At 33.0% G+C, this 27,944-nt stretch overlaps 2 protein-coding genes across 2 annotated transcripts; one reads left to right on the plus strand and one right to left on the minus strand.

Annotated features, from left to right (window-relative positions):
- Nucleotides 1–667: 667 nt before the first annotated feature.
- Nucleotides 668–22,792, minus strand: LOC128183693 (prolyl 3-hydroxylase 2-like). Its single transcript, XM_052852810.1, has 19 exons — nucleotides 22,253–22,792; nucleotides 20,944–21,096; nucleotides 19,075–19,255; nucleotides 17,858–17,983; nucleotides 17,191–17,327; nucleotides 16,442–16,528; nucleotides 15,064–15,213; nucleotides 14,279–14,335; nucleotides 13,758–13,911; nucleotides 13,394–13,493; nucleotides 12,254–12,326; nucleotides 11,107–11,341; nucleotides 10,649–10,755; nucleotides 9,345–9,440; nucleotides 7,200–7,316; nucleotides 6,076–6,226; nucleotides 5,563–5,677; nucleotides 5,272–5,350; nucleotides 668–3,220 (listed from the first exon to the last, which is right to left on the minus strand). Exons 1-19 carry the CDS (start codon nucleotides 22,688–22,690, stop codon nucleotides 2,759–2,761), a joined length of 3,018 nt encoding a protein of 1,005 aa, XP_052708770.1. The 5' UTR covers nucleotides 22,691–22,792; the 3' UTR covers nucleotides 668–2,758.
- Nucleotides 22,793–22,946: 154 nt separating this feature from the next.
- Nucleotides 22,947–27,825, plus strand: LOC128183682 (NSFL1 cofactor p47-like). The gene is made up of 10 exons (XM_052852800.1): nucleotides 22,947–23,159; nucleotides 23,598–23,728; nucleotides 24,085–24,180; nucleotides 24,586–24,666; nucleotides 24,907–25,060; nucleotides 25,152–25,261; nucleotides 25,379–25,510; nucleotides 25,684–25,824; nucleotides 26,060–26,119; nucleotides 27,337–27,825. The coding sequence occupies exons 1-10, from the start codon at nucleotides 23,052–23,054 to the stop codon at nucleotides 27,467–27,469; spliced, it is 1,146 nt and encodes a 381-aa protein (XP_052708760.1). The 5' UTR covers nucleotides 22,947–23,051; the 3' UTR covers nucleotides 27,470–27,825.
- Nucleotides 27,826–27,944: the final 119 nt, after the last annotated feature.

Genomic DNA, 27,944 nt, shown 5'->3' on the forward strand with positions numbered 1-27,944 from the left:
TCTATATCACGAAAACTGTGTATTGTGCTTATCGTGCGTTATCTTATCGAATCGTGCACATGTCCGATTAATCTGCGTTTACTTTACGTATCCATAATATCGTTAGTATATCCTAAATATCGTGCGTTAATATCATCGTGTTTTCTCAGTTGACATTCTGATACCTGCTGCATATTAAATAGAATGTTCTATCGTTAGAATGACGGAAGCCTGGCCAGAGAAAGATTCTTCTCTCTTAATAAAGGTTGGTCTCTTGATGACATAACTATTCATAGTATCCGGACGCTTATATCATTGATATTTTTAGAACGAGATTCTTCTAGAGGTGCTGACTATACAAAATAGCGAGTATGCGTAGAAAAAAAGTTTGCTTTTAAAGTTACTTATGTATGGTATATCCAGAATATTTTCTGATATCATTAAGGTTAATTATTATATGGATTATTTTCTGGTCGTCATTGATAATTCTTTATTTTAAAACTAGAAAATGCTTTAAAGGACATAAAAAGTCGATTCATTGAACACAGAAAATTTGAGTTCAAGAAAATTTACCCGATAAAGAAAAACCGATATACTTATGTTAATTATAAATATCAAAAATCCAAAACGCAAACCATTTCATTACTGTGTGCACTTATATTGTTTGAATTTACAATAACAAAACCTCATCAATTAATGTGTATTGTATGTACTTGATAAACAGATTTACTGCAAATAAAGTGATATGCAAGTTACCGGTACAAATATAGTACAATTCGAAATTTCAAAATGGTGAATAGATTTTGATTATGGGGTACCTTCTCAAGGTGCATGTTGCATACTACCTTAGAATTGTAAAACCTAAAAAGTACAAAGCTTACTAGTGTTACATGTACTGTGGTAGAGGAGTTACATTGCAAACCTTATTTTAATCATCATAGACAGAGTACAAGTTGATTTTTTCTTTAAGTGTACCATTCCTTCTCCTTCAAGAGTATGCGTGAGGATTTTCTGAGATATGCTGACTTGAGATGCATGGTGAACCACTGATTTCCCACTGATCTGCCTTACATAAGACCCACTATAGTTAAAACAAGAGGCCAATGGGCCACATCTCTCACCTGAACAACAATAGCCATGATAATAAAATCGGTTTGATGGAGTCGTATAGAAAATATTAAGAACATGTAGTTCCGTAGACCCTGTATAAAAAGAAATTCAAATTTTTGTCATGGTGACTTATTAAACATTGAGCCCCTTTTGAATCAGGATGATTTCATATAGTCATATCACATACTGAGTTTGTCAGTTCTCAAAAACGATTGAGATCAACAAAATATCAAGATGCTTGCATATGAGTAATACCGTATTATCTAACATTTCATATCATAACATTTGAATTTTTCAGAACACATGTAGTATTAACAAGAATAGAATTCCAGGGTCCCCCGCCGGTCAAGCAGTATACTAGTATCGAGTCTATCGACCAAGGCTGATTTAGGAACTTGACCAAGGTATTAGTGGTATAAACATTTGGTATAAATTTATTGAAAATCCGTCAAAATTTGTAGGCATGAGAGCACTTACAAGGTCAATTTTTGGATAAAACGGAGTCATTATTGTGGTCAAAGTCCCATAACGCCAACAAAAAGTATCGACTAACGCTGATTTTCGAACTTGACCAAGGTAATAGTGGTATAAACATTTGGTATAAATTTAATGAAAATCTGTCAAAATTTGTAGGCATGAGAGTGCTTACAAGGTCAATTTTTGGATAAAACGGAGTCATTATTGCAGTCAAAGTCCCATAACTCCAACAAAAAGTATCGACCAATGCTGATTTTCGAACTTGACCAAGGTAATAGTGGTATAAACATTTGGTATAAATTTAATGAAAATCTGTCAAAATTTGTAGGCATGAGAGCGCTTACAAAAAAGTGTGACGGACGGACGCACGGACACACGGATGCACGGACCCACGGACGGACGGACGCCCGGCATTTCTATGTCCCCGCTCCGCGTTGCGGCGGGGGACAAAAATTGTATGTTTAATTGGAACCCCCGACCCTTACACCCATGTGGCCCAACCTACCTCCGAAGATCATGGCTTTAACAAATTAATTCTACACTACCTGAGGACGCTTCCACACAAAGTTCAGCTTTTCTTGGTTTTTTTTTTTCTAAACATTCCTTTGCAAGATTGGTAAAACAATTTATAGATCCCACAATATGACATGCCTAAACAAAGAGTGTGTTAAAATTTCAAACATCTCCAATGAATAGTTGTTGAGAAATCTTTGACAAAAATTTGTTTGAAAATTAAGGCTAAATATAGACAGTCATCATTTAACAGGAAGTTGACGTTCAATTGGTACAAAAATAAATCCCACCATATGACATGCCTAAACAAAGATTGAGTTAAAATTTCAAGCACCTGCTATGAATAGTTGCTAAGAAAAATGTGACAGAATTTTTTGTTAGGGACAGACGGAGGGACAGATAGACACACAAGAGTAAAACAATATACCCCCTTCTCCTTCAGAGCGGGGGGTATAATGAATGTTGAAGTAACAAAAACTATGATTTCCTCAACAGTGTGAGCATTCTTACAGAAAAAATAAAGTGTAAAGTTTAATATCTTGTCAGGTATTCCCAACTTTGCCTTTACAGCTAACACTATAAGAACAAATTTCGTTGAAATCATTCATCATGACAGGGAATGTAGTAGATCGGAACAAAATCTGACAGAAATTTTTCTAATGAATTGATTTTTTGGATCTCACAGTTCCCCATGTTTATTGTTTTTTCTGTTTCCATTGTCCCTTACTCCATTCTTGTTGTAAGTTTCTTTTACAAATTCTAACTCTTTTTCAGATATATCATTATTTTGTAGATGCTCTGAATCCAAATCATTTGCTTCTACATGTATTTTTATATTAATTCCAATATCCTTCACATCAGTCAAAAAATTAGCTCCTTCTTTGTTCACATTCCTTTCTTCAGCTTCTTCAAAGTAGTCAAATTTTTCATTTGCTTCACCAGACTCTGAAGTTTCTCCTTGAACAACATTTTGTGGTGCCATTTTTTTCCAGGCTTGCAGGCGGGCCAGCTCCTGTGTGTTTGGGTCCATGGTGTACCACATAGCAATGGCACAGCGGCGACCCTTGGTGACCGCTCGCACCCCGTGGTAATCGCCGGCGTTAAACCCAACCATCCTCCCACACCTGGGGGGAACAGTAACCTGGAAGATTGTTTTGGTAACATTACAGAAACTGAAGAGGAGCTGTCAAATGCATGTCTCGATTCTTTGGGGTTTTTTTTTCTAAATATATCTGAGTATGAAGTTTAAAAATAATATGAAACAGGAACTGTCAAACATCTTCCTGAATTACTATCTTCATTATTCTAAATACATTAAAGTATGAATCAGTTTGAAAATTATAAGATAATTAAGCACAGAAAATATGCATTGGGTATTAAAAACAAATTTTGTCTTTAAAGGGACTTGGACACGATTTGACTTAAAATTTTCATATTTTGTTTTTCCATTTTCAATGTTTATACTGATAAATATAGAAGTTTATAATACTATCTCAAAATTTGAAACTCAAATATCAAGTTATAAGCAAGTTACAGAGTTCATAATTCTTTGTTTTGTAAACAAAGCTCGAATATTGTCATTTTTAAATATGTGTTGTATTGGTGTAAGTTTCAATCAAATGTACTTTCTTTTGTTGATAATAGTATTTATGAAGATATATTTAAAATTGTTTTTTACATGTCATTTTGTCTAAGAAATGTAAAATTCTACATTACATTTTTTGTAAACAACTATAAGACCAGAGCTTTGTTTACATAACTATCAATTCTTACCTCTGTATCTCGCTTGTAACTTGAATTTAACATTTAATATTTTGGTCAATCATTTAAAATGCACCAGTAAACCATTTTATGCATAAAAAATAAAAATAAAATTGTTGATCTCAAATCATGTCAAAGTCCTTTTAACAAGTTCATCAACAAGTGTTTTATACCAAAATTTAACAGATAAATTTTGTCTACAAACATAATTTTGCAGGTTTACTAAAAAAAAAAACCCAGAAAATAGGATGTGATAAATAAAATCAAAGTACTGACGGGAGTTGATTTTATCGATTATTATTTATTTTAAAATCAACGATATGTAATTTTTAATGCATGGTAAGTAAATTCCTAAAAGTATTTGAATTACGCACATTTTTTATAATATGAATTCTCCTACAGGAAATTCGTGAAAATCCAATATCAATCATGTTGTGTATTATTCAAAGAATTAGTCCATAAAACTGCGTATCAGTAATCAAAATAGCTATTATGAGAAATTGTATGGATCCAAGCAAAATTGAACTCTAGTCTCGTTCAACCAGACGCTCAGCTGTATCCGTTAATCTCCGACAAGCAAGAGAGACTCTCTGCTTGTCGGAGATTTACGGAGACAGCCGAGCATCTGGTTGAACGAGACTATACAATTGCAACTTCTCGGGCCTTTCCGACAGGCTCTGAAAAACATCTTGAATGTATTAACATCACCAGATGTTAGAATTTTATGCAAAATGGAGTTGCTTCCCATTAAAATAAGTATCGGCTAGACAGTCTTGTATGTCGCTTCTGTGTTATATTTTAGTGTATATCGTTTACTTTAATGAAGCTCACATCTCAACAGATCATGAAATGTGTTGTATTTATATCAAGTTCTATAAAAAGGGGGGTTGTCATGGATGCCTAGGTAATATATTTGAGGTGTTTTTCCGAGCCTGCCGGAAAGGCCCAAGAAGTTGCGATTGCGAGACTATATTGAACTCTGGCGTAGGAATACATAAAATGTACGACTTCAAAAAAAAAAAAATTGTTCATACCATTTAAAATCTGACTATTTACAAGGTATCTATAAATTAGTTTCCTTGAAAAACAATGCTTAAGAATTGATTACATCGAATTTATTGATTAGAACTAAATGTTGTAAGCGGTGTTGATTTGTGCTTAGGTCCAAACACTGTTTCACTTTCGGTTTGCTGAGTAACTGCATAGGAGAGTTGATTAAAATCAACTCCCAAAAACTGATATTAAACTAAATGATAAACCTAATAGAATTAATGCAAAATATGATAGATTTGACACATTATGGAACAATACACACACACACAATACAATGGGATTCATGCACAATAGGATAGGATTGTAAAAAAAAAAACATTGTACTGTTTATGATGGAAAAGGGAACCTTGAAAAAGTTATAAAAAATCTCAAACAAACCTGTTCCGTTCTGTTGCCATGGGCAAAGAAAAATTCCCCTCCCATGAAATCAGGATTACCATTTAGGTACAGCACAGCACTATAAAGAAATATCTTTTTATCTATCTTAAAAATTTGTCCTTAAACATGTAATAGCTAAAACAAGAGTAAAAAAAAAACGAAAATGTATATATAATCACACACTTTACTATCAGGATTATACATGCTAGTCGTTTTGATACCAAATTGGAAAACCACTCCGAAATTTAAGTATTTTGCTTTTTTTATTGTTAAAGAAAACAAATAAGGTACCTGTAATCTCTTGCAATGTATGCTGGGAATTGGCGCAAGCAGGACCCATCCGGTTGAATCAGGCAGTTGTCAGCATGAACTGGATGACTCAAGTCTCTTCGCTCTTCATTATCCTCTAAAATTCGGAAATGATCTCTCTAATTTTTTTTAAAAATTCTAAATTCTGAAGAAACATAAACATTTACTGTGTAATACTACATGCATAAAGTCCTTGAAATCAGTGTTTGATCAAAATGCAATGCACAGATCTAAACAATATCAGGTTTTTATCCTACTGCTGGAATTCTCAGTGGTTTGGCTACTACAGTAAAACATGGTTATGATAAAGCACCAAGGACAAGCAATTTTGATTCATTGTACTAACATTAATTAATCTATATCATAATTTATTGTATCTGTATAAGTTAATGATACAATTTTAAGATAAGAGGAATCAAACTGACTTTGCTGTAATTAAAGGTTGAATTCATTGTAAACTAGTTCATTGAATTATGTCTGACTGTATATGGGTACCTTCAATGGCTGTCCGGCAGACCAGGTGTGTAAAATCAAAGTAGAGAGGGCGGGTCAGGTTAAAGAAGTTCTCAACAAGAACTCGAGCCTGCTCACTTTTTCTCAAAAACAACTGCACCAAGTCTTTGGGTAGTTTGCCTGATCTCACCAGCTAAAAGTCGTAATAAATCACAATGCTCAAATCTCAGATATGAATTCTGACAGCTTAACATTATGGGAAAAAAACAATTATCTATTGAACTTAAATGAATATCTTATTTTATAAGAATAAATCATATAGATACATGTAGAAAAGTGTTTCATCTCTACATTTTTAATTTACAAAAAACATCGATGTCCAGTATTATCATGCACTTACGAACAGATAACAGAAAAGAAAGAGGTACATCTTCAAGAGAGTTCAGCCTGCGTGTTAAATTAAGTACAAGCAAATCATGTACAGGAAGAGTCCGTAGGGCCTAAACAATCACCCGAAAAAAATTTATCCTCTGAATACATGTGACTTAGAGCATTATTTCTAAGTCAACAGCAAACTCTATTATTATAAAGAATTGGTGAGGATTTGAACTGAGGAAATTTACTACGAGGATTGATCCAAATGTAACGTCGAACAATGCTTTTCATGGGCACTGCATCACAGATAATTATATATTCAAGATTCAAACTAAATTCTGAGATAACGAAAAAGATGTTATTGCATAAAAAGTTATATATGATATCACTGCATCATAAATTAGAGTCTTCAGTGGTTTGATGTTTTTATCCTATAGTAAACTACAGTTAAAAAATTCTAAAAGCTCCAAGCCTCACAATACTTTAGAACAGATTTAGATTTGACTTTTTTCGACTGTTGCTGATTTTGAACATTTTTGTGTGTGTAAAACAATCATGTATAATGGGCAAAAAACAAATGGCTTTTATTCATGGATGAAAAAAACCATGCATTACATTTGCAAAAATATAAATTCTATAAAGAAAGAATTCAAAGACGTTGAAATTCTAGAATCTGAGCGAATAAAATGAGAAGAATACCCCAATACATGTATTTATAACACTTGCAGAAGAGTTTTTTTGAAAAAGTGTTGATAGTTGATAGATGCTGGATTAAAACATTCATTACAAACCTGGGTAGCCCTACCAACCGTGATGCCCTCAAACATTTCAAGATTAGTGTGAGGCGATATTTTGTTGGGCCCTGATTCCGTTTTCCCTTTGTATCCATCACCTTCAAGTCCACCTCTCTATATGAAGATAATACAAGCCACCTCTATCAAAATTAGCACAATAAGCTAATGGCAGTCGGAGGCAATGAAACCAATGAGAACCAAATTAAGCCACTTTTATATGATTAAAGTATTAAAATTTTGTAAACTTTTGGCTATAGCAAAGAAGTCCATATCATTTCTCAATTCCATATCATAACTCTCATAAATATACCTACAGACACACATAACTTCTTTTTTTTTTCAATGATTAACAAGATGAACATATATTGAAAGGTAAAAATTTATCAATCAAAACAAAACTTGTACGTTACATGTATATGCTGACTATGCAGTCCCAAAACAGTTTTGCAAATATGACTGCCTGTAGGTTGACATTGATCTCATTTCAGTAACCACTCATGCATGCATAAAATACTGATCGTTAATTAGTCTCGTTAACCACTGCAGTCACCTTGCTCTGATCTTTGAAGCATAGCTGTCGATTGCAGATTCTCTACTGTAACTCTCTATACATCTCCAAATTAAAATATTAAATATGACTGAAATATGACCCTGAATCATAAAATATCAAGTAAAGTATTGACAACGTGTTTCCTTACATGTACCGGTATATCTGTGATGTTTATGTTTGGCAGACTTTTTTGACATTGTGATATATAGTGAATAATACATACCTTTTTCCATATACACCCTGTATTAGCTGCAATAATGTAGCCCTCTCCTGATTTTTTTTTTCTCTAGTAAACATCAGTTATAAAAAATCGGAGAGGACTATATTATTGCACCTAACCCTGTATCAACCCAAGACACCAATATCAGCCAGAGGGCTGAAGGCCCGAGGGTTGATATTCATTAACGCGATTTGCATTTATCATGAACATCTTTTATCTTTTCATATCGTGTATCAATCCTATCCTATTGTGCGTGTATACTGTTCTATTGTTTATATTGCAAAAAATAATGTTGTGGGTGCTGTATGTAATGAATTAATATATAATTATTAGACTTGGTATTTACTACATCTTAAAAATTGGCCTCGTCTAATAAGAGATGTTGCAACCAAATTTTTTATCAAAACTTAAGATTTGTGGTAAACTACGTTTTCTATGAAAATATTATTTAATAAAATAAATAAACCACAATGATCAGACATATTCAATAATTTGATTACAGCTAACTCTCAAAAATCATTTTGAAAAACAGTTTTACATACAATATTACAAAGATTTTACAAAATAACACATGTATTTTAAGCATAGCTACATTAGCTAGCTATAGGTAAGGAATTGACAAGGAAATGTTAATTGAGTCTGGACCAACAGCTATGCAACAAGGAAAACAGTCAACAATCTATGGCTAAACACATTACTTTGACCTAAATAATCAAATCTTTGTAAATTAAAACAATCTGATACAAATTATATAAGGAATTTCCACTCTAGCAGTTATACACAATCTTTAAATACCGGTAGTTACATACTATCATTACTATTAATTACAATGAAAACTGGTCTACCCATTAGGTACATGTACCTATTTAAAAACATTAATGTTTTAGCTCGGAGGTGTCAAAACCAGAATACATCAAAACAAATACATAATTATTTACATTTTTAGTTCTAAATATATCAGCATCAAACCTATCCCCCACGGGCATGCATAATATTATTACAATATAAAACTTTTACCATAAAACCTGGCCTAAATCAATAATATTAATAGAATTATAATTAGTCTAGCGAAACTGAATATTATTAAAGTGTTGATAAACACTGCGAATGTATTTGGGAGGAGTAAGCAAGATGAAATAGCCCAAACCACTCAAATCTACACATCATATTCCTGAAGATTTCTTTTTTAATAACTGTTACAGAAAAACAAAAAAAAACTCAAGATTTTGGAATTTTTTGTAAAATAAAATTGTAAAATTTCACTGTATACAATTTCATAATAATTTCCAGTACCAAACACATTTTGAGTGGTGATCAATGATGTGTACATTTTGACAATTCAGTATATGCTACACCACGCCCAGTGGGCTACCTTTTGGGCTCGCTCCGCAGACAAACCAGTGAATACTTCGTTATGAGTCAATGGAGATTTGTCTCCCCTATAACCATCTCCCTCCAAACCTCCAGCCTAAAACAGGGGGTTCATGGTAATCAGATTCCAATAGATCTTAGAACCCTTGTGTCTTTTAGTATTCAAAAACCAATATCTCTTGAAGTCAGATACCAATATCTCTTGGTGTTCAGATACTAATATCTCAAGTATTTGGATACCAATATCTCAAGTATTTAGATACCAATATCTCAAGTATTTAGAAACCAATATCTCAAGTATATGGATACCAATATCTTTTAATATCTAGATACCAATATCATTTAATATTTAGATACCCATACCTCTAGTGTTCAGATATTTGAGTATATGGGTTTTATGTTTACCGGTACCTAATCTTTGTCAGAAATATTAATGTTGTCAGAATAAGTGTATTTCTATCAAAATTAAGAATTATTATCCAACCGAATTACTTTGAATATGGATAAGGCCACACCAATAAAATTTCCTGTTTGTCAGACCCCACGCTCTCGTATTTAAATAAAACTTAAGAAATAATATTATTATTAACTACCCTCACCCAGGAAATTCTGCACTGTTTTATTTCTGCTCTATTTTTTAAATAGTTTTAATTTATAAATCAGAAGAAAAACTATAACCGTCCGCACAAATCTTTTATGTATCGCCTTAACATTTTGGCAACAAAAAAAAATAATTTAATTTTTTAATCGCTCACTGGATGTCCAACGAAGTAGAAATTATATTGGTGTGGCCTAATTTTGCAAGGAAAAAATTTATCAATTTCTTGGTTACAAGGCCTTTGTGTGTAGGTTACTTTGCAAAAATTGACTAAAAAATATATCAGTCATGTACTTCTTTTTTAAATTATTCAAATAATGATAAATTTTGCAAAACTGTCAAATGAAGTTTTATACCAGTACATTTCATATCCCCAATCCCCCTCAAACATAGGCAATTATGTCACATTCTCATATGTATTACCTTTCATACGAGAATTACATGATAATCATATTTGTATCGTATGTATATCAATGCTATTTTTAAACCAATCATATGATCCTCATATGTAAACCATATGTGGCGAAGTTGCCTTTGTATGATGTCAAATGCAACTTGGTGTAAAGCAAGTTTATTTCTTTATTGCAATTCTAATTACATTCATTCATTTATTAACCTTGCTGTATTCATCTGACTCCACTCTATAATGTACAAAACAACTGATAAAGACATTGCTTTGTTATAACATACACCTCATGATTTCTTACCTCCAACAGAGATATCAGTTTTTGACATTCTCCCTCAGTCATGAGCCCATCAGCTACAAATCTTTCTTTACCATGAAGTTCTTGACCACTTTGTATGATAGAGACACCTAAAGAGAGAAAGAAACCTACAAGTTCTGCATACATAATGTCTTTGGATATTAACATCTTAATATGGGTATTGATACAGAAAAGAAATATACAGGTCCAAAAGTATAATAACTATAGATTGTCTAATTAGATTGCCCTCTATGGAATTATAAACATACATATTATCAATTGTTTCTGTCTATTTGTCTATATCAAATAAGAAATAATTAAACATTCCCAGGGTGCAAAAGTTTTTCAATCAAAATGTAGCTCAACTCAATCAAATAACTTCAGTTATGCATTCATGACTGTAGAATTTATTATACATCAAATAACTTCATGTATGCATATCTTAAATGCCTGTCTCTAACCTTCATCTTTGATTTCTTCTATCATCTTTAAATGATCTATATGAAGTTTTCGGACTTTTTCTTCATCAAGGTCATTAAGGAATCTCATGGCATGACGGTACTCTGGATTGTCCTTGGCCTTCTCTGTGGTGAAGGTCATTAATATAACACATCGCTGTGAGGCAGGGGGCGTTACCATGTGCTTGTCCAAGGTCTCAAACACTATGAAATGGCCCCTTTTTGGACGAACATGAGCCTAAAAGCAATTTAACATTATTTAATCAATGTTAATGCTTGAAACCTAGCATTCAAACTTTTTTTTATAGTAATGTCACCAATATTTGTTGAATATTAATTTTTATGGATTTCGATATTTCAACAATATTGAACGTTCATCGAAATGCAATTTACAGTGACAAATGTATTGTCCACAAGTTTTCAGATCCTAGAAACAGGTTTTTTAAAACTGTGATTTTCATTAAATTCACTAAAAATTGTTGCCTACCAATGCTGATGAAACCACCATAAAACACTTTTAAATTAAATTTTAAAAAATCCTTTTTCTAATAAACTTGCTCTTTGATATCAAATTCAGACTACTATCAGTTTTAGCGAGTTAACCTTAATACTGATATAAGAAATTAAATAAGACATTACAATCACTACACAGCCATTTGTGCATTATGTGAATTTCAGAGTGAAAAGAGCATTTACAAAATGTATTTTCATTTCACATCAATTTCTTGTGTGAAATTAACTGGATGACTTAATTGTCTACTGTGTACAGGAAATATTGGCCCCTGTTTTATTTTCGCTCCTTTAGCCCTTGTTGTTGGTGGGCAAATTATATAAGACTGGTGAATTTCAGTGTTTCAAATCATTTCTCTTTAAACATACTGTGACTGGGCGAATTCTAGATGGTGTGAAACTGTTTGCAAGTGAAGAAGGGCAAAAATTACATGTGGTGAAAATAATCCTGTTTATAGTACCCTATTGAGCAATCCAGCAAGCTATTAAAACTCAACTGGTATTCTGTACTTTACTGTAGCTTGAACAATTCTTTGCAAATGACTTATCAAAATGAATATGCACTTAATCATGTGATGAGACATGACTGCCTGTGAACGTGTATAAATGTATATGTAAATGTAATTGTAGAGAGTCTTACCATCTCCTTATTCTTCCTGTTTAGGAAAACCGTCTCTCCACCCTTGTCTACATCATTGATAAACAGTACTGCTCTGCAAAATGGAAATCATATTCATTATCATACAAAATTATGCTTTTGTAAAGGAGTCAAAAACTTATCAAATCGCTATAAACAAAATCCAAAAAAAATTGCAGAACACTTTGTAAGGGAAGAATCGGTGTGGTGAAAGATCTACCGGTAATTCATTTTGCCCGATTTCACTTTTGTAGTAATACTGTGGAATTTTATTTGTGGGGGTCAATGTTTGTTGGAAGCCAAAATTTTGCAGTTTTGCGGAGGCATAGTTTTATTGGTAGCAAGTTCAGGATAATTTTAATGAAAATTAAACAAATTTTTGTAAATACGATTGTGGGAATGTAAATTTGTGGGCAAGGGTTACCCACGAAAGCCAGGAACATTGGTCCCCCACGAACAAAGATGATTCCATAGGATTTGATTTTCGTGCTCCTTATTCTTTATACATGTATATCTGAACTTCAAGTACCCCATGTAAATCATTGAATTACCAAACAAATGATCTTTTTAACTGTCCCTCCACCACTCCCCCAAAAATGAATCATTGATTAATTTTACCCAATCACAAACATTCAGCTTCATATTTATACAGAATTCCTATTTACAATTTATTTAATCTTTTCCCTGTTTACAAATTTGAGCCATAATTTACAAGATGGATCCTTAACTAGATTAAAACTGACCCATTGTCTACAAAAATTCATCTAGATCCTCATCCTTAATCCCTATTCATAATTTAAATAGACTACTGCTTCATATAAATTCATCCAAATACCTATACAGATTAGAACTGACCTACTGATTTATAATATTTCATCTCAATTCCCAACCAGACTAGAAATGACACAGCTTAATTCATCTGGATCTTCATCAACACTAAAATTGACTACTGTACGTATCACATAAATTTATCATTCTACCGTCATGATCAGAACTGATACTTTGCCTTACATAAATCCATCTGGATTCACTGCCTTACATAAATTTATCTGGATCCCCATTTAAATTAGAACTGATATACTGCTTTAAATAAATCCATCTGGATCCCCATCCAGACTTGAAATGACTTAAGTATTGCCTTACATAAATTCATCTGGATCCCCATCCAGATGTTCCTGTTCCAGATCCAAACAACTCCCATCCTCCTGAGGGAAACAGCTGCTTCCCGTTTCCTTCTCTTCATCTGTAAACAAACACAACAATAAAGGCCAAATTATAATTAATAAAAGACAATATTATCATTAAGAAGGACAATATCATATAACCAATTAAATGAAATATCATATTTCATTACAGTAATATCAAAATAAATTAAAGATAATATGGCAGTAAATAAATCTTTTTAAATAAGTTCCAAATAAACATGCATGGTCCTAGAATTTGCAATTACTCTGTGACAGTTGAAGGGAAGGAACTCCTGTTAAATACATGACCACATTATTGTTACCTGTTTGTTCAGTAGGTTTCCTACACACAAGCTTTGTTTCCTTAGTGTAAAAGCTGCTCTGGTTGAAGAACTTAGAGGTATAAAACCTTACTGCCTCACTCAGTTTCAGGAACAGTCGCAGTGATATCTCCAAGTCTGGGTCCCCCTTCACAGCCTAAGAATATTTGTTATACTTATATCTGATTTTCAAATTAATATTCAGACAATTTAGTGCTTTAGTAATTTCCCCCTCTTGTTGTATAGCTGTAGCCAACAGACTGTAGATAAAGAAACTCTCAGGTAGCTTACTCTAAATAGGCAAGTCTTTGCACTAGTTCTATTTATGCAAAAGATATCTATTCAACACAAATAATATACTGTGGAATCATCATTGTTCATGGAAAGTTTCAACAATGATGGAAACAATGAACAGACAATAAACAAATTCTAATAAGAAAAGCTCACTTCAGCCTTTGGCTCAGGTTAGCTAAAAAGGACATTGACAATTTTCTAGACTGTTTCTTTGTTACTGGGTACTTTACCTCTATAGCCTTTGGAACAGAAATAGTTTGAACCTCAGAGGAATCCAATCCTGTGGACTGAGAGTGAAGAAATAAATATTCAATACTTGTTAAAACTGACAATTCATGTAAATGATAAAACTATCTGCAGTGTAATATGCTTGTACCCAAATGTTTTGATGCATGCCATATCAAGGAAAATAATGGCAACTATAGGCATTTTTGTATTTTATAAATTGTTTCTTCACTTATAAACATATGTCTGTAATGTAACTTTTTGCACATGCATGTATCTTGACAAGTCAAGGGTTTCTGATCCACTCCATCCTTTTCTTCCTGAAGCTGGAAGCAGATCAGAAACCTTTTACTTGGGAAGATGTCACACATGATTCTTATATAATCAATGCACTGACATTTTCATATGAATATTCAATTACCGGTACACGTTTATTGCCAAGGAGCAATATCTTAAATCACACATTTATACCGTTAAATGGTAATTAAAACCATGTTTCTTCTATATATGCATTAGAATTTCATCCAGCATTACACATTTAGTAGGAGTTAATTTTATAATTCCTTGCTACACTATATTTTCTAAGGGAACAAAGCATCGAATCTCAAAAAGTGTGACTTATCCTCCTCTGTCTATTAATAGCATGATGGACTTTAATCATCATGTATATATTTAGAAGGGCTATGGAAATACTTGTCGCTATTCTTAAAATTCATAATTCATAACTTGTAATAATTTTACTTTGGGGGGGGGGGGGGATTGACCAATTTCATGCAGTGTAGTTACAAACCTTGACCAGGTTCAGTAACTCCTCCCTCTGTTCCTCTCCGAGCACGCCCTCTGCTGTAAACCTCCTGCCCTTCAGATCCTGTGGTGTCTGGACAACTTTTATTCCAAGATTTTCAAAAACTTTCAGGTAATGGTCAACTTCCTTTGTACCCTAAGTCAATCAAAATATCCCTGTTTCAGATCTAGAGATCCTTTTTTCAAAAAATTCTGATTTTAACATCAAATCTTGTGTAACGTACATCTCTCACCACTGATGGCATATTTTACTTGCACTCTATCATTCTTTCCTTCCTTCTTAAAAAAAACCTCCCAAAATTTACCAAATGAAATAAAACAAGAAAACTTTATTACTGTTTCACAGTTTAATTGACATGTGATGAATATCTATCTTGCATGTACATCATATAGTTGTCATGCAGTAAACATTAACTTTTAATATATTGCTTGTGATTTAACATACAAAATAAAGTATATGTAGTTTTTTCTAAAAATCAGTCTTACCGAGAAATTTAAAGCGCTTTAAGCACTAGTAATAATAAGTTACTGTAAACCATTTTTTTTCCAATGATATTATTCTGGATATACCACTAATTTATTTCTTTTGGTGACTAATTTTTGAAACCAAGCATATGTTGATAATCTTTAACTAGTTGCAGGTCTGTAGCTCCTGGTCTGAACAAATTCGGATAGACGACCTGGGAGCTACAGTGCCTACCATAGAAGAAATCTGCAATTTACGGCGCACAAAAATCTGTGCTAGTTGGGGACTGTTTAACCTTATTTACACACAATTTTGTGAAATAAATTTAGTACCATTAAATTCTTTATACAATTTCCTACCGATATTGTCTCTTTTCTTGCCTCAGACTTTCCCCGAAACACGCTAAATGACCTCAGAAAATGAAGTATGTTAAATTCACTTCAAGATTGAGAGTCACCATTTTTACATGTAAACAAACTGCACCACTTCACTTTACGGGACTGATGATGGTGTTTTAAAAGAATATTAGACGCAAGTAAAATGATGAATATCTAAAGTAAAATGGTTGAGGATTTTTTTGAAATCAAATTTTTGTACAGAATGTGATCGAAATAAGATAAATCAGTCTAAACTAGCGCAATTTTTTGTGCGCCATAAATTGCAGTTTTTTTTACTATGGGAGGCACTGTAACTCCAAGGTCATCCATCCAAATTGTTTTCAGACCTGCAGCTAAATTTTAACCTGATTGAACAATGCAAAAAATTTTTGGCATGGAAAAAAAGTTGGTTAATGATATCAGTGAAGTTAACTTTTAACAAATGTGTACACGAAATACTATTAGTACTGTTCTGTAAGTTTCTTACACATCTCTAACAGGACGACTATGTCTGGACTTACTCCTTCTGTCACGTCCAGGTCATTTGATTCCGCGTAATTCAACAGGAGTTCCAGGCGTTTCCGCATCTCAACATACTCCACTGCCTCCTACAATAGTCAGACCAAATACAGGAAATACCATGCAAAGAGTCAGATTCTTGATCTACTGTATTTGATGTATTTGATGTGAACAATATTTGGCAGATTGATTTTTCAACATGTTAGGGTGAATTTGAATTTGCATATTTTTAGATGCATTCATTCTTATTCTATACACATATGGCATTTAGTGATGTACTTGAATTGGTGGAAGCAGCTTTCCGCCAAAAATACAAATAAAAACCAAAAACATGCTTATAACAAAGTGCCGGAGATGGGCGATTTTGCTTCATTATAAGCGAAATTCGTTATATCCATCAAGTTTACCATATGCAATACAGGCATGGGGAATGAAAATCACTCCACTGTAAACCTAAATTCATTATAAGCATGTTCTCTATAACCATATTTTACTTTATATGACAAATACTGTAGATTTCTGATTAAACATAAAGAATCAGCATCCATGTAAAATCGAAAGGAGCACCCCTTGTGAATCTTACAATCTTGCTTTTATTCTTTTGACAGTTGTGAACTCTTTAAGATTGTTAACAAAGTTTGGTGATTAGGATATTCTTGCCGCAATTTGATACAAAACAGCTGATCTCATAATGATGTACTTGCATACCATAAGAAATTTGTACATCATTTAAAATTTAGGGTATTCTTACCTTTCTAGCTTTTAGGTGGGAGTCATGGTAACCGAGCCGGGTGGTGAAGAAGAGGCGGTTCTGAAGCATCTCTTGGTGGGAGGAGTTAAACAAGAGGAACGCCCCAATTGCCTCAGCTGCCCGCTCAAAGTCCCCAGCTATAAGCAGAAAAGTTTAACACAATTTAAAACTTAAAACTAAACTCATACTTATATCCTTATCTACAGATATGTAGCTTTTTATAAACAATAGAGTTATCTACATGCATTTGTACCGGTACATGTATTAAAAAAGAATATTTATGCAAGAAATATGAATTCAAAGTACTTTTCCTATTAATTATGCTGTTATTACTCAATTCATAATATATATGTAGAAAAGAAGTAACTTTTTTCAATTATTTATCTTTAACATGTTCTATGATGTTTCCTCTTTAAATTTAACATATATTCAGTTGAATAATTCCAAAGATGTTCAGTGTTTCAAAAATAAGTTAAATAAAATTTATCAATTATGCTGAATTTGACAGGATTTCATTCTTGTTAAGAAAATTTCTCACAAGTCTTCATATATAATAGGATTCTCAAATATTTCTTCAAATCCTTCTCCAAATTCTCATTGAAATATGCTGTTTATAATTCTAAAAAAAATCCCTTATACGATTCTCTCCATGTTCACTAGTCATTACTTTGGTAATAGGAATACTGCAGGAAATTGTAATGCTCCTCCAGAAAGCCGTCTTGATGGTCAGCAAACAACCGACTCAGTTTGTACTCACAGTCAGCCTGACATCTCAGTATAGGAGTGTACAGATCTGGAAATATACAAATAACGAAGATATACAAATAGAGGAGATATACAAATAGAGGAGATATACAAATAGAGGAGATATACAAATGGAGGAGATATACAAATGGAGGAGATATACAAATGGAGGAGATATACAAATGGAGGAGATATACAAATAGAGGAGATATACAAATGGAGGAGATATACAAATAGAGGAGATATACAAATAGAGGAGATATACAAATGGAGGAGATATACAAATAGAGGAGATATACAAATAGAGGAGATATACAAATAGAGGAGATATACAAATAGAGGAGATATACAAATGGAGGAGATATACAAATAGAGGAGATATACAAATAGAGGATATATACAAATAGAGGAGATATACAAATAGAGGAGATATACAAATAGAGGAGATATACAAATAAAGGAGATATACAAATAGAGGAGATATACAAATAGAGGAGATATACAAATAGAGGAGATATACAAATGGAGGAGATATACAAATAAAGGAGATATACAAATAGAGGAGATATACAAATAGAGGAGATATACAAATAGAGGAGATATACAAATAAGGGGAACATAAAAACAAAGTGATCATTGAGTTAAAGTAACGACACAGGGCCTTAAAAAATTAGATGACCTCACTTTTGATCTTTGTCTCACTTTTCTACTATTAATATATATCTCTAATGTAAATGTGAGATTAAGATCAAAAGTGAGCTTGTCTATGTTGTATGGGCTTGCTTGGAGCCTGATCCAATTACATCTAGTACTATATTCATTGAATTGACACCCCACCCCCTCCCCCTTTCCCAACAGGATAGATATATTCATTAAATGCTACATATAGTGTATAACTTTTGCTGAATTTTTGTTTAAGCTTATTTTAAAAATTGCTAAAATTCCATACATGAAAATAAATGCTATCAATACCTTAATCTTTTAAAATTGCCAACATTTTCGTGGTCCTGCTATAAAAACCTTGCCACAAAGTCTCAACAGTTGTTTTAAACCTTACATTGTCTTTAACTCTGGTTATCATACAGGCCTTTATACTGGCATTATCTGTTACATTGATAATTTCCCTCCAGGTTCAGTTACCTTTCAAGTAATGGAAGAAGTCACTGAGCAGGAATGGTGAGGGAATGAGGAGCTTGTCCTCACACTGTAGACGACATCGCTCCTCCTCACTGTAAAACTCTCTCAGGGCTCGTTCAAAATGTATGATAACATCTCTCCAGTTGCCATCATAGTACGCTAATTCTCCCTGTATGTGAGACTCCTTTATTTAAAAAAATAAAAAATATATTAAATAAATATTTTTTAAATGTTAATCATTATGAATTTTGTAGAAGTGTGCTACTTGGATTTATCTATCGAATTTACTTCTAAGGGCATTTTGAGGAGAGATGTTACATAATTGCAGCAATGTGCTCTTGGTACATGTACATAGTACCAATATTAGAAAACTGTGATAAAGTTTAACTTCTATTTCAAAGGATAATTCAATTATATTTGAGTTAGAATCAAATAGCTAGGAAAAATATGAAAAGAAAAATGCTGTCAAAAATTGCAGAGAAGAAAAAAATTGGGGTTAAGGACTTAAGGTACTATAGAAAATACTTCATATATATGCAAGCTAGGAATTTAATGCTGCTCTGTCCTCCTGTCCTTTACAAATATATGGACAGAATGCTAAAAGTTAGAATGCCCCAGTCACACAAGAATGAACAAGAGTGCAGGTTCATTGGTGATGTTGAAAAATTTAGGTACTCTTTGTTCATGATCCTACCAATAATGACCAATTATGAATCAATGCACCTCAATATCTTCTCAATTACTAATTTAAAAAAAATATCTATGATATGAATTTAGCTTAAGAGAATACTTGCATATTATTTGTTTCAGTCAATCTTTTAATTAATTTTGATACTTATAAGCCCATGAATTATCATCACATCAGTTAAATGAGAGAAGAATTGCTTTCAATGCACACTTCAAAATAATAACTTGATACTGATGATGAATGGTGGGGCAAATTGACCGAACACCTTGGAACTGAATGGTATGTTATACATTTCCTGCAACATAATGCCTTGTTGTATGCTACATCAGGTCACAAAGGGGGGCAAGGCTTATCATTCGGGATCAGGTTTAATCATTCTTTAAATATGTATCTAGATATTAAATCATCCATAGACCTGGCCATGTCTCTGCATTGTCAGGGTCCATTTAATTCTATATAGATACAGGCAGATATACTAAGTTCCACTCCATTAGAGGCCAGTCCCCCACTGTACATATAAGTCTCTTGTACATTAATGTACACATACTGAAAAAAACATTATCCTTTTATACACATCGTTTCTATTTCACTTGTTTTTCAAGCTGTCACAAATGTCGGAAACAAATCAGAAACCGACACATATATCCACACACTGTGTGTAGGATTAATATCCTTTAATTTTTTTCATGTGAACATTTTTCAAAAAAAATATCTCTAAGAAGTTTCAATTGTTTTAACATCTGTTTTTTAAAGTATGTTTAAATGATGTATAAACTTTTGATTTGTAATGACTTAAACAATGATCAGGGAACTCTTCCAAATACTGGACCAATATTTGGCCACAGTTGTTTCAGTATATTTGATAAATTCATAAATACCTAACCTACCAGTAAGTTGTTTGAGTACTTACAGCAGTGCTAACAATATCTTATTGTATGCGTGTATAATCCCTACACAGACAGTACAAGAGTAACTGCATAGGAATGTTGATGTACTGTTTGTTTGCAGGAGGCTTAAGTTACCACACACTGACTCACATTGCACAGTTTGTTTTCTACATTTGTACACCGACAAAGAACAAACAACTTCATATGTATTTTCCTTGTAAACTTCCAAATGGTTTAGAAAGTTATTACTTGAATTGTAAAAATGGTACAATTTCCTTTAAAAACTATGACCTTTACCTGATATGGCTTCCTCTCAAGGTCAACAAACTCTTCATCCTTGACCTCAAACTTTTCTCTGTACATTTGGACATTATGCCGAGCATTCTGGTCCTGCGGGTGTTTTAAAAAGTAGGTGTATGCCGCAGACGCTGCCTTGGTATAATCCTTCAACTGAATGAAAAGATTCATTAGATAGTATTATTTTAAATTCTCTTCCTGCTTCTTGGAATGTGAAAAAAAATCACCTTTATATTACTCATTTATCTATAATATACAGTTAATAATTATTTAATGAATTTGAATACTGGACACTTGATGATAGGTATACATTAGATTAATATTTAACATAAATTGCCATGATTAACAGGGAGCTCATATAATTAAAGTACTACTGATTTTATATTATTCTCTTTTATCAGTCAGTAGTCAGTGGTTTGTTAAAGACAATGTCCTTCAGTTACACTGATCTTCAGTTATTAATTAAAATCTCTTGTTGATTGATTCAGGATTCTTGTTCATGCAAGAATTTGGTAATTAATCTTGGTTACAATGGACACTGAAAATTATTTCTCCATCAATTATTAGACTTTATTGAAATACCTTCAATCCTAATCATCAAGTTATTAGTTGATGATAAATGCTGAACTGTTAATTGTTTACGAAAGAAATTCACACATGACTCTTTGACATATCTGAAAGTTGCTGCCTTAGACAACCAAAAAGAAGAGACAGATGTACATTTATCAATTTCCTTACTCTTTACCTTAAGATAATTTTCATTTACCAATTATGTGTACCTAACATGAATAATCTCTTTAATAATTAAATATCATTGATATTCATTTATTCAAAAGACTTCTGGAATCCTTGATGTTATAGTATTGGTCTGTTTAGCACTGGTATTCTTTTTATCTTAATTCCAATGATAATCTCTATATCCCAGTTATACAATTCACACTTAGTAGCAGCTGTAAACCCCCTGCAGTGAACATCCAAGATAAAAGTTAGCAGTTCATGGTTTTCTTATTTACTGCCTGAATGTAAACAAAGCCAACACACATGAAGCATGATGCTTTGTCCATGTGTTAAACACCAATTTCCCAAATAACTCGCTCAGATGGGAAAACAATAAAAACTATTTTTCTTTTCCATATTTTCTTTGTAAATCAATCTATTGTATCTCTGTATGCAAAAATTCACCTTAATAAGTTAATTTACCATTGATCTCAAAAAGTAACTCAGGTATTGACGGTACTGAAAGGGACTTTAATCAACTCCTTTGTAGAATGACAAGAGTTACTTCCCTGGAAAACGCATTTTCTCTTACCTCATAATAGGAAAATTGAAGGTACTGGAAAATCCGTCCATCTTCAAAGTCTTTATCTATTCTCTTTGTTTCAGAATTGTGGTGATGATCTGGTCTCTCTCCAAAAACTCTTTTATAGCATCTCTTGATACATTTGGATTGATGGATAAAATTTTCAAATATATTAATTTCTAAAATATCTAAAACTTTTCTAGATTCCTCGAGATTTTCTACTAGAGTGCTCTTTTCCCGACGGCATTCGACACGACAGTTAATGGCATTCTGATGGTAGAAATGGTAATCTTCCAGAGCTTTCTCAAAAAGAGACTTTGCAACTGTAAAATTCTTCTCATTGTAAAACTGGACTCCGTATTGATAAAGTCTATAGTATGTTGTCATAGGGTCTTCTTCTAAACCATGAATAGTAACACAAAATGCAAAGAAAAGAATGGAATGCATCGCGTAAAAAAATAAACTTCACTTACGCACAACACGCACACACAGCCATCCACATCTTGCTGCTTGCACCCGCAACGACTTTTGACAAAGTCCCTGAAACACCTCTGCATTAAAGTCTTTCGATCCCGATATAAATTAACAGCTAAAATACAAACTAACGGTATTTATTATCAAATTAATTAACTATTAATCAATTATATGTTTCTGTCTTTTTGTGGTTAAAATTTTAATGAATAATTGCAACTACTAAACGTTTACTTTAGTATTTTAAAGATGATTCGAATTTTTACATCGTTATCGGGTTAGCATTGTAAGCCATGGACGCTCTTTCGTGTTAGGAGATAAGGAAAACTGCTCAATCATGGCAGACAATTCTCAACGCGAGAAAATCGAACAATTTACGAACTTAACCGGCGTAGAAGCAGATAGAGCTAAATTTTATCTTGAATCGTCTGGATGGAATATAGAGGTTTGTCTTTAAATATAAGTGAGTTCAAAAAAGCTTACATAACCATAACTGGCAACAACAATAATAAGTGAAAGTTCCGTCCTGTTCTCTTGTTTAATTAAATCTTTAAAAACACTGTTTTAGGTAATTATTCATATTTAAACATTATTTTATGCTGACTTTAATTCTTAACATGGTTATTTAAAGTTCTGTCCGTCAGTTCGTTTTTTATATCTGAATGACTGATCAAAGCTTGACCTGACATGTCTCCCAATCCATCTACTCATTATTAAAAATTTATATGTACAGGATGTAGATAATTATGTAATATTATATGGTACAGATAATGATGCTAATACTCAGTTAATGCTATTGCTAATGCTATTTTTAAAAAATTACAGAGAGATGAAAAGATTGTCATGTCTTATGTAAACATAAGATTAATTTTGGTTTCTTTAGCTTGCAGTTGCCAGTTTTTATGAGCATGGAGATGATGATGATGTCCAAGTAGTAGAGCCTCCTCCTGAGGAAAATGTTGTAGCACAATCACAGCCACCTCCTCCCCAGAGAACAGGAGCCACAAAATCAAGGTGAAATCAACAAACAAAATGTTCACCTCTTTCATTGTGAAATAAATCATTTGAATGATTTGATCAAATAAACTTGGGACTGGGTTTCATTATCTGTTTAGGTTATAGCATCTTTTTCTTAATTTATTTCTTTTCAAATCATAATATGATAAAGAAAATGTGTTTATAACTGCTTAATTTACAGGAGTTCATTAATACATATATATACTCTACAGCATCTTGTTCCATGTTTCCTTGCATACAAATCTGAAAAAAATGTGTTTAGTCCTTTAGTGACCAATGCATACATTTTATTGAATTTTTGGGGGTTTTTTTTTGTTTATTGTATCATTTATGCTATTTTTGTGTTTCACCAGGTTTGGGACTATTTCTGCTCTTTCACAAAGCGACAGTGATAACTCGGACTCAGAAGACAAGGGGCAAGCATTTTATGCTGGAGGTTCAGAACACAGGTAAGAACAAACATTCTATGATGGAGGTTCAGAACACAGGTAAGAACAAACATTCTATGCTGGGGGCTCAGAACACAGGTAAGAACAAACATTCTATGCTGGGGGCTCAGAACACAGGTAAGAACAAACATTCTATGCTGGGGGCTCAGAACACAGGTAAGAACAAACATTCTATGCTGGGGGCTCAGAACACAGGTAAGAACAGACATTCTTTGCTGGGGGCTCAGAACACAGGTAAGAACAAATATTCTATGCTGGGGGCTCAGACCACAGGTAAGAACATTCACTTTGAAAATCGCAATGCTCTATCCACTCAGACCCCCTTCCCACTTCCCCCCTTTCTCTCTTTCTCATGTTGCATAAAAATCTAAAAGTGCTCACTCTATTAAGTACTCTTTTTTTCAGTGGACAGCAAGTGTTGGGACCACCAAGAAAAAAAGAAAGTGGAAAGAAAATTGTGGACAACCTTTTCAAATCAGCTAGAGAGTAAGTTCAAAATGTATCACATTTATATGGTATTTTGATATTCTTTTCTTGTTAAAAGTACTTAAAGACAATTTTAGTCACATTTTATGATATGTATACTAGGGTTGGATTTGCACAGATAAAACAATTTTTTTGTAAACTTTTTTGGTAAAATTTTTATTATTGCTACAATTTATTTATATGTACCTATCAGTTTATGGTGAAGAAACCTGAAGAATAACAATTATTAAATAATTTCAGGCATGGAGCAGAAGATGTCGGAGAAGGATCCCAATCACAGTCCCAAGGGGCGAGTCGGCATGCCTTTGGTGGAGCAGGATACAAACTTGGGGAGACAGAAGACGACCCAGTCAGTGTTGTACAGGGGAAACCCCTGGGAGGGGGAAAAAGACAGGTGAGAGGAGTGTCTTGTAACTAAGGGAATTCATTAATTTTCTTCATTTCTTTATGCAACAGCAATATAACTTTTCATTTTTCATTTTAAGGTTGATATGGTGCTAAAGTTATGGAAGAATGGCTTTAGTATAGATGATGGGCCACTAAGGGATTTCCAGGATCCAGCCAACAAACAGTTCCTGGATGCCGTATCAAAGGGGTCAGTGGGTCCACATTTTCCTCAATAACACTGCATTATTTACTGTGTGTATTTATTCAGGATATGGTTTTTTTCTGCACATTTGATGTAGATAACTATGTTTTGCCTCCACTATAGGGAGGTTCCCCAGGAACTAATCAGCAGAGGAAAGGAGGTCAATCTGAATATGGAGGATCACCGCACAGAGGATTATGTCCAACCCAAAGTCTCTGTTAAACCTTTTACAGGTGAAGGCCACATGCTAGGAAGGTAGGATTCTTAAATACAATTATCCCATTTTCTATTTCTTTTCTTAAATTTTTTTTTCTCCCACAAGAAGATAGATAAATTAAGGTCAATTTTTTAAAATCATGATCATGTAAATATTTAGATTTTCAGTTAAGTGATTACTATTGTGATATGTGTTTCTTTTTATGTAATAGTCCTGCACCATCTTTAGCAAAATCTCCTTCCTCGGGCTCCAGTGCCTCTGGCAACACAGAAGATGCAGCTAAACAACGGGTCAAGGTCAATGACAGTGCCCCAACCACAAATCTCCAAGTCAGACTAGCGGACGGGTCAAGGTTAGATAGTCTATTCATGGAAATGAATTTATGTTTTATGAAATTTTGTTTATAGGAATAATTGTAAAAATAACTTTTTAAGTCTTTTTATTTATAGTGCATTTATCTCCTTTTCTTGCTGCTAAGTGTGAGTGATTTATATGTATATTTATTGATTAAAAATATATATATATATATAATAATGATTGTCATTTGATACTGTAAATATTGATTGTTCTTTTTTTTGTTCTTGTAGATTAGTGGTAAAGTTGAACCACACACACAAAATCAGCGATGTCAGGAATTACATAACCATGTATCCTTTTAGAAAGTTGAAGTATTTAAAAATATTTTTGTCTATATTATGAAGCAAAAATTTAAAACGTGCAGTGATTTGTTAGCTTATTTTTAAGAGTATTGTAATTCTACCTTATCATACCCTCCGCAATCCTGTGCAGTTGTGACCAGTTCATCTCTTTCTTATGGAGAAACATTTGAAGTTCTTACTTCATAAAAAGATTGTTATTGACCTGAGGGTGTGTCTTGATTTTTACCCAAGGTTATTTGAGCAAGTTCAAGGTCACTGGAAGGAAAAAAGCAAAAATTGGTGTCTGGTCTCTATCTTTCTTTTGGAAAAATATTGGAAGTTCTTTTTTCACACAAAGATTGCTTATCACATGAGGGTGTGTCGTGATTTTGGTGATTTAAGAAAGTTCAAGGTCACTGGAAGGAAAAAGTGCAAAAAAAAATTTCTTTCTATTATAAATCTTTTTTATGGAGATTCATTGAAGGTTCTAACTTTACACAAAGATTGCTTATGACCTGAGTCTGTGTAATGATTTTAACCCAAGGTCATCTTAGCAAGTTAAAGGTCATTGGAAAAAAGTTTCATAATTTGTGTCCGCGGTTTATACCTTTCTTATGGAGAAACATTGGATGTTCCTTCTTCACATAAAGATTCTGTATGACCTAAGGGTGTGTCATGAATTTGACCCAGGTTCAGTTGTTCAAGTTCAAGGTCATTGTTAAAAAAATGCATAATTGCTGTCTAAGCCGTATCTAGTAATGGGAAACGATTAGAAGCTAAAATTTGATTAAGAGATTGCTTGTGACCCATGAATATGTCCTGATTATGAGCTTTGGTCTTTTGGCATGCTCAATGTTACAAGAAGAAAAATGGTGCATCCATTACTCGCCAATAGAGGAATACTTGAGTTATTATATTTTCTGAGTGGGGGGTATCATTTTTTAGCTTTTTCTAGTTAGCATACCGGTACACATAATGTAAAACTGTCACAAACCTTGTCACAAAAATGCTGTAGAATGTTCAGTGGGCATGTAAATTACACCAAGCATACAAGGCCTTACTTTAAAGATTCTTAACTCATTGGTCATTATTTTTTTGAATCATCTTAACAATGAAATTCAGGTAAATTGGTGTTCAAAATTTGATAAAATTAAGTTTTATGTAAGGAGACCAAGAGCTCTGGTGACATTTTATATTGTAAGATGTATCCTTGACCTGGTAAACAGAGCCCGTCCCGAGTATGCCTCAGCCAGCTTCGTACTGATGACTACATTTCCAAACAAAGAACTCACAGATGAAAACCAATCCTTAGCTGACGCCAAACTTTTAAATGCAGTGATTGTGCAAAGAATGAAATGATTATTTCAACATTTGAACTTAGTCATGAATTTCTCCTCTCAGAGTTATCTCCCTTTGGGTATAATTTAAAAAACAAAACTATGTAGCTTTCTTGTTCATTCTTGTCTCATTTTGCATTTTATTTAGCAAATTATTTTTTTCAAATATTTTTTAGATGTTTTTTAAGCAATAAATTGAAAAACAAAAATTAAAGTAAAGCACACAAGCCAATCTGATTTGCTGTTAGTGGTGTATGTATTCATTCATATTTAAGTTGGCCTTTATTGTAGAGGCTGGTTTACTGATTATTTCTTGTTCATGAACAGATTGTTGTCAAGCCATGATGAGAATCATGTCAATAAAATTGTTGAAAATGATTAGAATTTCTAGAATTTTAGTTCATTCATACCAATATCTACCATCAAAACAATTTGTAAGCAAGATTACCTCGATAGGTAGGTACAAAAACTTAAATAGCATTTACTCCCTAACAAGA

The sequence above is a fragment of the Crassostrea angulata genome, chromosome 1 (genome assembly GCF_025612915.1).
Source record: "Crassostrea angulata isolate pt1a10 chromosome 1, ASM2561291v2, whole genome shotgun sequence".
NCBI classification, from domain to species: domain Eukaryota; kingdom Metazoa; phylum Mollusca; class Bivalvia; order Ostreida; family Ostreidae; genus Magallana; species Magallana angulata.

What these genes read in the sequence shown, in the direction of transcription:
- LOC128183693 (XM_052852810.1), bottom strand. Translation starts at nt 22,690, where the DNA reads ATGCATTCCATTCTTTTCTTTGCATTTTGTGTTACTATTCATGGTTTA. An exon ending in TTGAGAGGAAGCCATATCAG is followed by an intron (nt 19,256 to 20,943) that starts GTAAAGGTCATA and finishes TTTTAAATAAAG; the next exon opens with GAGTCTCACATACAGGGAGA. An exon ending in CTTCTTCCATTACTTGAAAG is followed by an intron (nt 17,984 to 19,074) that starts GTAACTGAACCT and finishes GTATATTTCCAG; the next exon opens with ATCTGTACACTCCTATACTG.
- LOC128183682 (XM_052852800.1), top strand. Translation starts at nt 23,052, where the DNA reads ATGGCAGACAATTCTCAACGCGAGAAAATCGAACAATTTACGAACTTA. An exon ending in CTGGATGCCGTATCAAAGGG is followed by an intron (nt 25,262 to 25,378) that starts GTCAGTGGGTCC and finishes CCTCCACTATAG; the next exon opens with GGAGGTTCCCCAGGAACTAA. An exon ending in GTCAGGAATTACATAACCAT is followed by an intron (nt 26,120 to 27,336) that starts GTATCCTTTTAG and finishes CCTGGTAAACAG; the next exon opens with AGCCCGTCCCGAGTATGCCT.